Source organism: Passer domesticus, chromosome 5 (assembly GCF_036417665.1).
Source record: "Passer domesticus isolate bPasDom1 chromosome 5, bPasDom1.hap1, whole genome shotgun sequence".
Taxonomy (NCBI): Eukaryota; Metazoa; Chordata; class Aves; order Passeriformes; family Passeridae; genus Passer; species Passer domesticus.
This window is the reverse complement of record NC_087478.1, coordinates 68,897,807-68,913,889: the sequence shown is the minus strand read 5'-3', so window position 1 is coordinate 68,913,889 and position 16,083 is coordinate 68,897,807. Positions and strand designations below refer to the sequence as shown.

The following is a 16,083-nucleotide window of genomic DNA, read 5'->3' as shown; positions in this document are numbered from 1 at the left end:
TAGAGCCCAATTACTGCAGCTTCTTAACTCTTCACACAAGCTCTTGCCCAAGAGTCAAGTTGGTCTGTTGCCTGCTAAAAGCTGATGCCTGCTGCTGCACCTCCTCAAGGCATCTGGGCACCAAATATCAAGAAATCCTGTCTTTATCTGCTCTTGGCAACTGGGTCTTGCCAGTAACTGGCTTAGTTAAGGAATAAAATCTGAGCAATTAATCAATGAGGGCATCACTCAACACCAGGATACCAGCCACCGAAGGAAAGGCATGCCATCTGCAGTCTGTGCAAGCAGAATTGCCTCAGTATGGCTTAGTCCTTCAAGCACAAAACTAACTGAGTCACGACTCTGTGAGCGATCTGGCTGCAGATATTGGGTTTCAGGATAAATATTATTCAGTGTAAAGGCTAGGCTAAGAGTTTACTAACAGGCAGGCAAGGAGCCCTCCAGCACATGTAGTAGATCAGGCACAGTTGTCTTTCTGGGCTGCAGTAATGAGTCTCCTTCCTTTCACCCCTGACTCAAGTGTAGAAGTCTCCACTTGGATGTATGATTTTAGAATATCCTCAGAGACTGAGAGAGCATGAGGCTACCCTCTGAAAAACCTCAGAAATCCCAACCCTGAGAGACCTCGTGTTGCTATGTGTCGAACAGCCATGGTTGTGCCACTCCAAAGCGCACCCTGAAGACAAGAAGAACTAGTACTGCATGAAGTAATACTGCTGCTTAAAAAGCAAAGAGCTTGAGAAAGCCAGTGGTGGTTACCAAAAAGGAATGTGAAGGGACACAATGTCTTTGGGAAATGCTGGTTGGGACATATAACCCAATAACCTTTAAAAATTATTTTGTTTTGAGGATTTTATTTTCTTAAGTTCAAGGCATAAATAAGAGATTTTGTAGCCAAATATCCCAGCTCTGCTCAAATTGGTTTCCCAATATTTTACCTCTGAAAAAAATAATTCCCTGGCCCACATCTCTGGTAATTTCATGGTTCATAAAGATCACTTCATGAGAGAGCTAACTTCATACTCAATACTTGCTGAGTTCAAACACATATTCATCTGTAATCATTTACCTTAAAAGGACCAAGGTATTTTCTTTACATATTTATTTTAATAGCATGTCATGTGAAATAAGATGAGGCTGTAAGAACACTTGGATGTTAGAATAGTTCCTGCTCTTGTCATTGCCTCTCTCATCTCTTTCAAGAAAAAATCCAGAAGCCAAGTTTACCTCAGGAGGAAGACAGTTGTCTGAGTCAGAGTAAATTTACAGATAAGAAATCAAGAAGCTGAAGCCTTTAAGCTCAACAGTGTCTGCAGTATCACTTCACCCAGGAACATTCAATATATGATTCATTTTGTAGGTCAGGCCAGGTGACTTTCTTTACAAGTCACCTGAAATCATTGCTGTCTCCAGACAATCCTGTTTCAGAAGCCAGTAGTGGCTTTCTAGGAGAAAAAGAGGGGGGATTAAGTTGTGTGTAATTCCTCCCTTACTACAGCTCAGAGATCCCTTCAAGTGGACAAGTCACTTATTACCTCTGTTGACTTAATAGCAGCCTATGACAGCTCCAAAGGCAGGCAACCTGCAGCCGGGGTGCAGCCAGCACCGTTCAGTGATTGAAAAAGTTTGTGCCTGCACATCCTTGTGCAAGGAACTTCCTGGCATAAATGATCCTATGAGAGCATTAGAGGCTGTTAGACCTGTACAATGAAAAATTACTCTGTTCAGCTTCTAGCTTGGGTGTAAAAAGTAATTCAGAGTGCCAAAACAATGTTTTTACTTATCCAAACCAGATTTTTTTAACTTGGTCACTCAGACTGGATCTGGGAGCCCTGGATGAACTTTTCCTCTCCCTGATTCAAACCAGCAATTTCTTCTTAAACAAAACCCAGACTGTCTGGGCACTCACAAGGGTTACTTTGTGGTAGTCAAAGATTTGGGGAAATGGGTCTCTCTTCCTCCTGGCTGGATGCCATACCAAGTTCTTCAGCATCCATCGCTGTGGGGCTGGTGGGCAGTGCGCTTTCCCATGGGCAGAGTGCTCCTCCTCCTCCAGCCTGTGCGTGTTTCTTCTTGTCTCTCTAGCTATCACCTACCCCACAATCATGTTATTTCCCTGAGCTGCCTGATATGAATTTAATCCCCAGAGGCTGAGAGGATGACTGAATCTGGTTTCCCACCGCCCATGTGGATTCCCTTACCAGTGGGCTATTCAGGGAAAGGCAACTGCTACCTCCAAGTGCTTTAATAATTCTTTGATTCCTCAGCTTGTACTGCCAGTGCCCAAAGTTAAATGCTTTGCCATTTGTTTTGCCTGAAACTATTCCACAAAACTGCTTCCAATTTATGAATGGATTTGGCTACCTCAGAACCTCATTTTTAGCTAAGTTGCAACTTGCCAACAGCCCTCACCCAGTGCTATTCTTGAGCACTTTGCCCAATCTTATGTTTCAGAAGCAGCGGCTGTGTACAGTGCGGTTGCTACAACCTTCTCTCCAAGCCCTGTCCTCCCTCAGTCAAAACAGGAAGGCAGGAGAGGAGCTGTGGCCAAGGCCCCTTGACCTTCCAGGGAAACAGCGAGTATTTATGTGGAGACAGTGGACTGATGATCTTAGCTGTGTTGACAGGGATGAGTTATAAAGTGAAGCAGGCATAAGTGCAGTTTTAATGAGGCATAGGATTTCCAGGATTTAGGAGTGTTTTTAGCACCTTTCCCCTCTAAGACTGCTCATCCCCACACTTCATCTACTTCCAGATGGGTACCAGTACCACTCAATGGGCTGTGCTGAGAGCTACAGCGCTGGGAGGTTATGGGAGCCTGCCATGGACTGGTCTGGTTCTGCTGTAGCCCAGAGCAATGTCAGGGGCTCATCCAGGGCCCTGTCCTTGTCTACCACCCTCCCCTATAGGACTGCTCTCTCCCTCCTCCCACCCATCTATTTAATACCCTGGAGAATTGGGTCAACGGCTTGGGGGCCCTCAGGGAGGGGGAGCTGGACATGGCACATCGGCTGAAGCCTTGGCAGAGCTGCTCCTGCACTCGCAGGGCTTTGCCAGAAGGATCCACAGAGCCTAACAGAGGTAGAATTGGCCTCAAATTTTAAAGCTGTCTGGAGTGCATTGATAGTCCTGATTCACAGTTCCCACTGTGGTTCCCACCCAAACCCATGAGGAGAAGGAATATTTGGGGAAGGAAAGAAAGAGCAGGGGAAGGAGTCAGTGGCTGAGATTTCCACTTTTTTACTTGTGTCCATCCTTGGTAGGATAAACAGCCTATTTTTTTATGTAGGCAAAAATCTAATACAAATCAAACATTTCCTTGCTTGCATGAAGGAGAATGCAAAACCAACTTCAACACACTGAAATCTGCCTGCAAAAGAAAATTAAGCTTAATAATTATGCAATCATTGCATTCTTTTATTTTCAAATAAGGACAGGAAACATGAATTAAACCTGTAAAAAACTTTTATGTGCTTCTCTTGATAAATAACCCAAGTTTATGACTAATTCTATTGTGACCCAGTGAAGACTCCTTACTGTTAGCAGATGAACTGATAACCAATGGATTCATTGTACTTTCTTGCTGTGGTAGGAGAGTAAAGCAAAAGAAACCCTTCACGTTGCATTTTCAGTCTCTAAGAATTAGCTGAATTGTCATCCCAGCCTCCACCCAGTCAGAAGAAAGGCTCTCTTACATCTAGGGGGTAAGAGCATTCAATTAAAATTAGTCTGATTATTGAACAGACCTTTTCCACAGTGGTCCAGCTCTGCTCCTGTTGAGTGATGTACTACTTTGAGTCAGTAAACTTGCACAGGGGGATTTTTTGTCAATAGATGTATTTTTTGTTGAGTATTTCACAACCAGAGAAGCATGACTTATCTCTCAAAGTTGTCTTTGGGAGAACAATTAAGTTATTTAAGATGAGCAAGGCAAGCTGCTGACACATTTCAGTTTTGAAGGCACTGCTGTTCAGTTTATGCAGACAAAGCCTGAAACGTGAAAGCTGGCCTCCTGCCTTTGTTTTCTTCTAACCGACTGCCGGAGAAGCAGATTTCCCTGTTCCATGGCTAACTAGATCTGCCTGGTTGGCTTAACCAGCGAGCACATTCCTGCACTTCAGGAAGAACACTCTGGGCTCATTACGAGCTACTGGGCTACAGCCTGACACTAAGAAAACAGATTTGTTTTGGACAAGCTGCTCTGACATGGAGGTGCCAGGGTGAATAACCTTTGGGGAAAAAAAAAATCAAAACAAACCAGCTTAAATCAAAAACCTGCCTCCAAGAGCAAGATGAATAATCTGACAAATGAATGGCTCTGTATTTTATATCAAAGCACAAAATAGCTAGAAGTTGCAGTGATCTGACTCATGAGCAGAAATAGAGTGCTGGGGCTGGCTTGAGCTGTCGCTACCACCAGCTGCCTGCCCCCACCGCCAGAGAATGGGTGGCTCAGATGCTGCTTCTTAAGCAATTCAGCCACAAATGGCTACAGCTAAGCATTTTAAGGGAAACGTGTCAGCGCTAGTTTATAGCCTCACTCCTCAAGATAAACCTTGAAACGGTCCTGGGTTGCCACAAAGCCTTTCAGCTGTTGAGGCAGGAGGAACAGGGGAGACACCTTGCCAGGCATCCCATTGGAATTTGCAACAGGCACAAGTTAGCACTCGGCAAAGCAGCTTGTCCCAGCCAAGCAGCAGTCCACTGCCAAGCAACGAGTTGACAGAAGCCCCCACTCCCCACCCCCCTTATCAGCAAAGAAGCCTTTTTGAAACGGGGAAATTTTAAGCCGTGACCTATTTAAACATCCTGCCCCATCACTGACCAGGAGCACAATTCTGCAACAAATCCCACAGCACGCTGCTGCTGCTATGTTTCCCCAGCTGCTCTCTGTGACAAGTTCTTCGACTCAAATAGCAGTCCTAATCCTAGCGTAAAACCCCAGCCCAGCTCTGTCAGATAAACACACATTGTTTCACCTGGTCTTCTGTGAAAATGAGACTGTGGCAAGTGCCTTATCACTGCTCTTTTCTCTACCTCTTCTCAGCTCCTCCTCCCACCCATAACTTTCTAACGTGTTTATTGTGTAGAAGGAAAAAGCTCAGAAAATCAAACTCCTACAAACGCAGGGGGAAGTAGAAAGGGTGGTTGGATATGTGCACCCATCCCCACTGAGGGTACAGTTACACGGTGGCTTCAATCACTCTAAGTTGGAGTTGCCGTAGCAATGCCTATCCTCCCTGGCTTCTGTTAGCAGAAAACAAGGGACATATATGCAAAAAGCCACTACCTGGGACTGATTCTGCTGAAAACCAGCACTACCTAAAAATGATTCATTTTGGCTCATTGAGCTCCATGCAAAGGCTCGCTGTACACCTCGAACCACGGGAGGGCAAAGGAAAGAGCCGTCAGGATTTTGCAGGACTGGGGGAGAAGAAGCAGATATGTTGCTCTGTTGATTTTGGGACAGCTGGATTCCTGCAGAATGAATTCTTAGCAGGGTAACAGCAGTGCCGAGAAGCTGCCTCCGCAAGGGGAATCCCATCCAGCTCCCCTCTCAGCTCCATCAGGTTAATTGCCACTCTGTGCTCCCTGCCTGATGCCACCGTATTGGGCCACGGCTTGTCCGGGCTGCAGGCAGGAAGTGCATGAAGGTACGAGCTCTTGTGCTGGCAGCTGCATTTTTCTTAAAACTAGGGCAAAAACTGCAACTTGAGGGTTGGGGGCATTATGTACACGTCTGGAAAAAGATGCTTCAAGTTCATTCAGAGCTATTTTGACACTGAATTATGCAACATTCTGCTTTGTTATATCAAAACTCCTGTTGAGACCTTAACCATTATTCAAAGAATGCACTAGCTGAAAATATCTCCTGAAAGTTTAGAGATGTGGGGGACGATGCCCAGGCTCTGAAGTCATGAATTTGTATTGATTCTCCCCCTGTAAACCAGCATCCTTAACCGGTGAGATCTGCAGTCCTGGGGACGTCTTACACCCTTTCTGCATCATTAATGCATTGCCTGCAGTAGTGTTTGTTGAAAATTCGACACCGTTATTGATGCACCATGGTACATTTAGCGGTTGGGAAATGGCTTTAATCAAGAGTTTTCTTTACAAAGGTACTTTTAAATACCTTGTAATATGTAGAGTCATACACACACATTGCATGGCAGCTATTACACAAGAAGGGTTCTGGCCACGATGCCTCTTTTCCAACTCTTCAAACAAACAAAAAGGAGAACTGATGAAACATCATGCAGTTTAGGAGAGCTTTAAAGGGCAGTGGCTACTGAACTGCCTTTGCGCTCCCAGGTCCGCAGAGGGAAGAAGCATCAGGTGTGCCTCCCCATCCTCCACGGGTGCAGCCGACCGGCAGGGTCAGATGAGATGCCTGCCCGGCGCAAAACCGGAGGATGCGGAATATTTGAGAGTGGTTTGGCCGCTGGCAGTCAGCTGTGGGAGCCGCAGGAATCAGGATGCAGGAATTTGGGTCTTTGTTTCAGGAACATTACTTAGAAAGTATCGGAGGCAGCCGCAGGGCGGCCCGAAATCCCTCATCTTATCTACTCTCGTCGCAGGGGGCTAGACAGGGGAGATGACGGCACCATCCCTCCTGGCTCCGGAGGGCCGAGGGCTCCCGGCCGCCTTGCCGGGGGTCCCATCCCTTCCCAACCCGGGCATTGCACGGCAGCGTCCAGAATCCAGGTCCCCCACGCCCCTGCCTGTGCGCCCAGCGGCGCGGGGCGGTGGGCGACAGTGGCAGCTGCCGCACACCGCAAGCTGGGCAGGATTTTTTTCTTATTTCTTCCCACCTTTTCCTCATCTGCGGACCGTGCACTGCCCGCACTGCTCATTGTAGAGCTGGGTCTTTAACTTCGCACGGGGAAAGGAGCAAAGAGAGAAGTAGCAGGGACGGGAGGAAAGGAGCAGGGTAGCCGCGGCTCGGGGGGCTGCAGCGAGGGCAGCCGGCATCTGCCCCCGCCCGCGGCGCGGGGCGTCCCGGTGCCCCCGGACTTACTTTCTGCGGGTCGGCGTAGGTGCCCAGCCCCAAGAGCGGGATGCTGTTGCCGTCGCTCAGCGGAATGCGGTGGCTCTCGGCGGTGAGGTTCATCGTGCCGGCAGGTAGGGCAGCCCCGGTCCTGGGGCTGATTCCGCAGGGGGCGGGAGCCGCCGCTTCGCAGCCAACACAGCGGCCCCTGGCACCGGCACCCACCGACGGCTGGACGGAGCGAACCGGCGGTGGCTCTGGGGGAACCCAGGGACGAACTGCCCTCTCCCGCCGCGGGGGAGCGCCTTTTTGGGGGGCCGAGCCACGTGTGCCCGCGGCTGCCCTGCACCGCGCCCCGCCGCGCACCGCCCCGGCCCCGCCCCGGCCCCGCGGCCACCGGCTCCCCGCGCACCGCCCCGCGCGGGGACGGCCCCGCCGCGACCCCCGCGGGGGGCTCCGGCGGGGACTGCTCCGTGCTAGCCTCAAGGCGGGCCGTGCGCCATCAGCACCTTGAGTGGCTTGGGGCGTTGCTGCCCAGTGGCCAGGCAGTCCTCGAGGGCTGCCCTACCCGGAGCTGCCGACAGCAGGGCACCGGCTTCCCGTGGTTTGGGGTGGCAGGTCTTGGAAGTTTCCCCACAGAGGTGCAGAACAGTTTCCACCTCTCCATTCCAGTGGCCGAAACCCACTACTGTAGAGGCAAGGAGGGAAGGAAGGAAATCCCAGACTGGTGAGTAGTTTCTCTGCTTCAGTGTGAGTCCCAAATTACAGTGAATGGACTCAAGTTCCTCACGTTCTGGTTCTGCTCCACAGTGCAAAAAATGTATGTATTTCCTAATGCTGATAGCCCAGAAGGAGACAATATCCTTTATAAAATTCATCACATTCTTACTGTCTTTTCTGGTCCTCATAAAAAGCTCGGGGCCATGCTTTTACACCACTGTGAGCCACCTGCTTTGTGACATCTATGCTGAGTTCTCCCCATTTAATCTGGAAGTGCCTGGTCTTTTATGCCTTCCTAGGTCAACCAGTAATTAAGCCCTCGGGGAACATTATTCCTGAGCCATAACAATGGTCTTTGCCTGGCAGTTTATTTTATCTCCTCTAATACCCTACTTGGCTTTCTGTGCATGGTAATAGTTCATCAGGTTATGCAATTCCAAGAGGGGTTAATGGATCCATCATGATATGTTATCTCTGCAGTTCTTGAAATCAACAGGTGTGCACTAGTTTGCATTCAGGGAAAGGGTTAGTTGCTGCTAGGGCTGAGAAACTGCCTAGACAATACCCTACCATGAGACTCTTTCAGTGTTACTGGTTAGATACCTGCAAGGGTCTCCTGAGAAGATGGAAGAAGTGCTACTTGCACATTTAGGAATGTTCCAAGAAGTTCAGGACTAAGTGCAAGCCACCTAGACCCCAACCCAAAAATTTTTAGTTAGGATGTCCTGCAGGACAAAAGTGGTGTGTGTAAAACGCTCGTTGGAAAGTGGGCAGTGTGACTTGAGGTTTTCTGAGAGCCTGTGCTTTATGTGGACAGCACAGTGCAAAGAGCTACCTCTAAGGTGGCTGGGTTGCATCTCAAGGTGGGGAAGCTGAGGCAGACTGCAGCCTAGCTGTAGTTACTGCTGACCCTGTCTGCATGTTGCTGGGAACTGTGGGTACCTGCAGGAAGAAGGAAAACCAGTGACTACCTCCATGCTCCCCTGTTGTTGCCACGTAACTGATTACCACTTTCTTGCTACAGGAGCAGCTCCGATCTCCTTTCTCTGTGCCAAGCACACTCTAGGACAGGTTGATGCCAGCTGCACGTCTAAGCTATAGCCATCACTCTATTGTATTTCCAACGAGGAGCAAACACATGGAGAGATGGAAATCGGGTGAGTAGAGAAGAGTCTGATGTGGCAGAGGACATTCAGGGACCTACTTATTTCCAGTCCCAGCATTCCATGAAGAAGCTCTGCTGCCCAGTGGCGGATTCCTATCCCTTAACTTCTATGATCCAAGTCCGCTCCACAACCAGCTTTTTCATAATTCCTGTTAATCCAGCATATTTTGGGGAGTTTTAAGGCACAGTTTTTGCTTGTTTGCTTTGGGCTTGGAGCACATGCAGTTTACTCATGTGCTCTGGCAAGAGCCCGGAGTTGCGCGTGATCCCGAGCTAAGCAAAGCACGGCTGTGTCTGCAGTGCCTGTCCTGGGGACAAGAGCAAGTGCAAGGAGCCTCTCTGGCAGGAATGCATGAGCCTGATATGTGATAGCCTTCAACAACTGTGAAAGAAGGATTGATGGACTTGCCATAATTCACAGAATGGGGGAGCTTGGGCAGGAGGAGGACTTGTGCTTCTAGGAACAGGCAAGCAAAGTGCTCCATCACGGGCAAGGCAAGCCAGCCACACCAGGCACTCCTGCCCTGCCACAGGCACGAGCCCCCAGCGCTCATCAGAGTAACAGGCAAAAGTTGCCTCACTTCCAGCTTCACTGCTATACTGGTCCTTACAAAATTAGCCAATGTGCTTGCCCCTGAAATTGAAGAGAGGCAGAGGGTTTTACAAGTCCTTTCCTCCACTCCTACACCATAACTGACAGCAAATAGTGTGAACACCTCTTACACATGAGACTTTTAAAGCCCCATAGCTACTCTAGCTCCCTACCCTATTGTTCCAGTGCCTTTGCAGATTTTATATGAAACCCCAGAAAACAGATAGAAAAATCCTTTCTTCCCCTTTTACTAATCCAAGTTGCTAACTTAAAAAAAAAAAAAAAAAGAAAAGCTTATTTCATAGAAGCTAGAAATACTAGCAGGTTTTCAGTTGATAATGAATATCCTTTAAAGAACAAAGGAAGCCGAATAATGGAGCCTGGAGCCTGTCACATGTAATTCTTGTTAGTAATAATTTCTGTTAGCTGTTCAGGAAAGTGCAGTTCTCAATTTCAGAGGATAAATGACTTAACCAGACTTTTTATGAGGACACGATATCTAGCAACTCTGACTGCAAAACAATGTAAGTTTCTAGAGGCAAAGCATTGGCTGCTGCTTGTTGTCGATCAGTAACAATTCAGGAGCTTTTATAAAATGCAGATGTGATCTCAGTTCTTTCTCTAGGAAACAAAAACAATGGAGTTTCAGCCTGGCCTGATTAGCAAATAATGAGTGCTGCCATCCTATCAACATAAGTTTGCCTTCTCTAGTGAAGCTCTTAAATCACACAAAAACACCTTCAGAAGCAACTAAGGTAGGTTTGTTATTCATGTCTTGGTGGTACAGGATTTTAGAATTGCATTAGTCATCTCAGACCTAAGTAAAGAGCAGGGATTTCAAAAGCAACATCTTATCTGTGTTCTGTTCCCCACCCCCTGAATCTCCACACAAATAAGGTAGATTACAAAAAATAAAAAGAAAAATTAGATCTAAGTTTTTTGCAGGAAAGTGGGTCAGACATTTGAGGATTCTTGCTGTTAAAAACTTGCTGAAATCTCAGGTAAAGAAAGTACTTAACGGCCTCCTTACCTGGGCAAAACTGGTAAGGGATCTTTTAAAGAAGTAAAGAGGTCACCTTTTTACTCATTTTATCTCAAATTGCTAAGTATCCTGGGAACAGGAGAAAATGTGTAAAGCCTTTAAAAATAGAATCCCCAGTTCTTGGAAGGAGAAAGAGTCATTGATTGAGAAAGACTGGCCTTGTCATCATTTAGATTTTGTGTTTCCTTGGACATTCATGGGTTGTCCCCCTCCCCCCCCCTTTTTTTTAAATTTGTTTTCAACAAGAGAACTTGTTAAAAATAGAATTCTCCTGAATTTTCTTGATCTAGGTGTGTTACCCATTGCAGATTAGATTAGTGAGATTCTAGAGGTCAGTGACCTGTAGTGCCTAAAAATGAACTTTTTTTAAAAAGGAAAATTGAAAGTACTTTTATAATACTTGTATTTGTTCAATAAAAAGTGCATATTGCTAGAGTTTCTATTTTCTCTATGAGTCGTGCTCCACTCTGTGTAATTATCTGCTAGAATGCATACTCTGCATGTGTTTTCAGTTAAAATTTCTTAAAACACGGTCGTAAAGTCTGCATATTTTCAGCCTAGTCCTTTAATAACTCACATAAAATAGCATGTGTCCATCCTGCATGTGGAATATCTACTGATGTATTTTCAACTATTTAGCTTAGAGATTTTGGTAGCATGTATCATGACTAATATTTATTTTCTATTTTGCCATTACCTGTAATAAACAAACACATATAAAGGAAAACTTCTAGCTTCATTTTTAAACTCTAAGAAATAAGGTGTGTGTATGCTTAGTAGAGGGCTCATACATGAAGTGAGATTGCTTTTTTTTTTTTTCTGACTACTTCTGTCATAAATGATACAAGCTGACCGGGAGAACACTTCTAGATTATCACAATAATCATCGCATATATCCCTATATACTTCTTGAGGGCACCTGATGAGTGGTACCTTGCACTGCCTGCTTGATTCCTTCATTTAGTGACCAAGGGATTCCTCATATGGAAGTATTTGTGATCTTTTCCCTTTGGTGATGTTTGTTGCACAATGAGGCTGATCACTTCCAGGATAACAGCCTGGGCTTTGTTGGGAAGTGTGATGTAATGGGCATTCCTAGTAGATTTTATGCAAAAACCTTTTTTTTCCCTAGCTCCCACTGGTCCCTGTAAACTTCTTGGCAAACAATGAAGCACTTAAGTGATATGTTCTTTTTTTTATTTCAATAACTTTTATGTCTGCTAAGGACTAGTTCTTGGTAAATCTTTGAAAGACCAAAGATTGCTTTCAAATTTTCAAGACTTACAGCTCGGCATTGATGGGGATATGGTACTACACTTTTAGTGAAACTCTTCACTGCAAGTCCTGCAAAGCAATATCTGTCCTCCAAAGACCTCACCTGGTCTGACTTTTCCAGCACTGGTGCAGCACTTCTGCTGGATCCCTAAGGAGATCATGAGAACAGGGAGAAAATGTGCCTACCACTTGTGCCTGTGGAGAGATTTAGGAAAATACTTGATAGCTGGGTCACTTATCCCTTCTGCTTCCTATAAATGCTCTGTGGCTACAGCTGCGATAAAAGAGAAATTCCGATGTATCCTTGATGCTGTTCCATTGCTTCTAGTAATACTGGAAAAGTGAAGCCACTGCAAGCCTTTGATCGCTCCTGGGGTACAAGAAGAATGCCAGCAGCTGCTCCAGATTATGCTCCCACCACTCCTGTAGCTGTGGGGATGTGCTCATGCTCCACCAAGGCACAGGAGCTTCCCCAGGGACAGCCTCCCGTGGCCATTCTGGTCTGTCCCTGTCCCTGTGCCACCTTGGGACAGCTACAGGGCGCCGGGCTGTGGCATTCTCTGGAATGCCACTGCCACAGCCTTTGTGCTGGGTGTTGCAGGGTGCTTCTTCAGGGCAGGTGGCTGTGCAAATTGCCAGAGCCTGCTCAGCAGTTGAACCTCCCTCTGGTTTGGGTTCTAGTTCCTGGCTGAAGCTGTGGTGGATGCTGTACCAGAAGCAGGAGCCACACAGATAGTAGAGGAAGCAAAATCTCACAACACAGGAGCCAAATTAGCTAGGCTGTTTATACACCACCACCATGTTTCCCATGGCACAGCAGGAGAGGGGCCAGCACTAGCAGTACAACCCTTAAAATGCACCCTTTCCCCTTTTGGTGTCCGCTTCAGGAGCTTGAGTTGCTCCATTAGCATCCAGGGAGTGTTACTTATGGGCTGAAAATCCCTGTGGAGGATGAGGAACTCCTTTGGAGGATCAGAAACTGCTGGGAAAGGGAAAGAGATGCTCAGTTTGAAAAGGCAATCCTCCTAATCCTTTGGAAAGGTAATGCTCTAGTCCTTTCCCAGTGTCATTTATACAGGCACTGTCTCATGAGCTTGCTCTCTCTTGGGCACTATATTCATGCTGCAGTTTGGTGTTAGCAGGGCTTGTGGCAAACTGAGCCAGAAGCCAGCTTTATTTCCTCCTCCTGACACTCTGTTTACTGATTTATTACTTTTTTCTAGCAACAGTGTCTTAGTTTTTGCTCCTGACTGTCTGCTCTGGCACATAACCGACCTGGGAGCTGATGAGCGCTGCCTCTCAGATCCCCAGCCAAAGGTCAGTAGTTGCATGGTGGCCTCTGGATTCCTTGGATGCCAACCCTTGTCATGTGGGGAGGCATTAACCTTTGGCCCTGAGTAAGTGTCCTCATATCTCACCTCAGTTAGTCTGGCCCGCTATTTGATCCTGCCCAGTATAAACCCCTTTCCTTTGGCATCCTGCAAACCTTAGCCCTGTCTTGATGATTTCCATTCACCTGATGCTGGTGGGAGATACCCTGTGTGTTGCACCCAGGGCTGAGTAAGCAGTGGCAGAAAGGGGCAGCTCATGAAGAGCAGATCGTGTGTTCACAACCTCTTCTGCATCCCAAGGGAGCAGTGGTGGTGGCTTCCTCTGTGTAACCTCTCTTTCTCATCCAGAGTAGGGATAGCTAATGTGGGAGGATACTGCCTGTATCATGCAAATAAGGCGTTGAGAGTTTGAGGTTTGGGGATTTTTTAACTCCTGATTCATGGAGAGGGAATCACTGAGAGTCCCTTACTTTGAAACAGGCTCTTGGGACAGACTTAGACTCATCACCAGATCTTAGCATGTTCAAAAAATGTGAGCTTTCTCTTGCCTCTTTTTAATGCAGAACTTGGTCAGGGGTTCACCTCAGTGCACCACCACTATTCCTGCCAACTCCCATGATTACTTGACATGTAACCTCACAGAGCTCCCTTGAGTCCATCTCAGGTCTGCACAGGCATTCTTAGTTCAGCTCTGATGAATGATCGTTTTACTTCCTTGCACTGGGTAAACAGCTGTTTTCCATGTTACCTGCTTTAGGAGCCTCACTGGCATGTTGTTTCTTTCCTTGCCTCCAGCAACAAGCAGACACAAGTGACTAATTGCAGCAAGGCTGCATCAGCACCTTCTTGCAATCAGGACAACATGAAAAATACACATAATTTTCATACAGCACACCACATGTCAATTGGCTGCAAGATGAAATAACAGGGAGCAGGCACTTGCAGTCTCTTTTCTGTATTTTTTTACTATTCAAAAGAATGGAAGCAACACAGGCTTGGAGATGAAGGTCTGTCCCAAAGTGACAGAGGGGCCAGGCCCCTTTGGTTACAGCACTTCCAGCTTGAGGAATCTCTCCCTTTGAAGTACATCTCACTTGGGCAGGAGCCAATGTCATGAGGAGGAAACTATTAGCTTGTAAAGAGAACCCCACAAGTGAAGTCTAACCTCCTGCTTGTTTCTTTGCTTGCAGGTATTTCCTGTGTATGCTTTAAAAACAGATGGTATTGTGGGTTTTGCTGGTGCCACCTGCTAGTGGGCAATGCTCTGTGTCAAAAGGAACAGGGAATTTAGAAGAGTAGGCTTTAAAACATCACAATAATGTGTTTTAGCCTGCCTGCATGCTTTTTAAATTGTGCCAGAGTGTTTTAAAAGGCCAGATAAGCTCAAGCTCATCTTTACGTGGGTTACTCCTTGTCCTGGAGCTGGCAGCCCAGAGGAGGGCAGTGATGGTGGAGCAGAGTGGTGCTGCAAAGGATGTGAAGCCCTACTTGAGCACCTGTGCTTTATGAGCAGATGTTATCTCAGGGCTGGTGGGATTTACAGCTGTGTGCAGCTCTTCATTCCACATTTCCTACCAAGGTTCTGCATGCAGACCACAGGACATGTTTTTCCTCTCAGTAGGCTCTCAGTTTTGCAGTGGCCATTTCTTTTGTCTGCTTTGCAGACAGAATTTTTTTCCCATCTTCTTATTTCTTTTCCCTAATTGCCACTGAATTTTTGATGTTTGTATGTACTTTGGCAGATTGAGAAATCTCCTGATATGTTGTGAGATGTCCTTATCATATTCTGCCAAGCTCTTCCAGCCTATCATTTCCATATCATATTCCCTGCCACCTTACTTTTGAAACTTCATTGTAAGGTCTACTCAAGCCTGTGCCGAAATATCTACATTTTATGAAAGCCTCATCCTTCTGCCCTATCACTTTTCCATGCCTTTTGTCATCTTCAGCAATGAGGCAACATGATGTTAACCTCCTCTCTCCGAGGCATTGTGTAGCATCTCTGCAAATCAAATGGTGGTGATCCAGTTTGGGATTAGGAAATAGAAAGACGTGAACAATTCTTTGTTTGCATAAGACTGGAAGAACTGTTGGGGCAGAGCTGGGACTAGAACCCAGAATAAGTCATGGGACTGCCTGTCATAACAAGAAAGGGAGCTTGCAGCAGCTTCTTTTTCTAAGATGATTTGTTAAATCTCCTGTAATTGTTTTAGTAAACACTAATAGATGGGAAACAAAACAGAATGTTCTCTTCCAGCTTTTGTAGGCTGCGTGGTATCTCTCACAGCCATATGGGATTAATGGTGGCTGTAGGGTAGGATTGTATCATAAAACTTTTATTAAATGTTTTAAAGTCAATTAAAGAGACACTGCCAATTTGAGCTTTCTAAGATTTTACAAAGCAAATTTTTTTCCATTGTAGGCAAAGTGCCTTTGAAGTGCTAGATTCTGAAATTTTTAACCATTTAAGAAGTAAATTGCTATATATTCTCTGCTGATGCTGAGCCAATACCGTGACAGAAATTCAACTAGTTCTGCAAGTACTGTTGTGGGCAGCCAAGGAATAAAATGCTCCTAAGCAGAAATTCAATTTTCCTATCTTCCTTCATTTACAGAAGTATTTTAAATCTTAATTGAAGCCTCATAAAGTGACATTTTGGACAGGAAAGTTTGGGTTCTCCTACCAATTTGATGATGTGTCTTTCAGATAAGCCTTTCTTAAAACCTTCAAGTCTCCAAATGGAGAAGTGAGACCTTTTCTGAGTGTTGTACTGATTATTAGGAAATCCATATGTCTGAATTCTTGAATTTCATTAAAAAACAAGTTTCCATTTCATGTATAGAGTTCCCCTTATCATAAGGTGTAAAATATCCTTTTTTTTTTTCCCATGGAGAGTATGCGACCTACATTTCAAGGAGCAAGCAGCCCAAGACTGGAAAAGGATCTGCAGGGCTCAGTGTCCAGGGTAG

The 16,083-nt window shown here is 46.2% G+C and overlaps 1 protein-coding gene and 1 long non-coding RNA gene across 8 annotated transcripts in view; one reads left to right on the top strand and one right to left on the bottom strand.

The window, feature by feature from the left end:
* Window positions 1-7,264, bottom strand: part of AKR1D1 (aldo-keto reductase family 1 member D1) — a 34,391-nt gene extending 27,127 nt beyond the window's left edge. For both annotated transcript variants that reach the window (XM_064420821.1, XM_064420822.1), the window contains exon 1: window positions 7,019-7,264. In XM_064420821.1, coding sequence (XP_064276891.1) covers window positions 7,019-7,111 — 93 coding nt within the window. In that variant the 5' untranslated portion in view covers window positions 7,112-7,264. The remainder of the gene's footprint in view (window positions 1-7,018) is intronic.
* LOC135300867 (uncharacterized) overlaps window positions 1-16,083 on the top strand; it is a 159,613-nt gene that overhangs the window by 60,258 nt on the left and 83,272 nt on the right. For 4 of the 6 annotated variants that reach the window (XR_010362633.1, XR_010362631.1, XR_010362632.1 and 1 more), the window contains one exon: window positions 8,733-10,220. This is a non-coding gene — a long non-coding RNA (uncharacterized LOC135300867). Of the gene's footprint in view, window positions 1-7,389; window positions 7,716-8,732; window positions 10,221-16,083 lie in introns of those variants that run through there. The other 2 variants (XR_010362628.1, XR_010362630.1) reach the window with 2 other exon arrangements.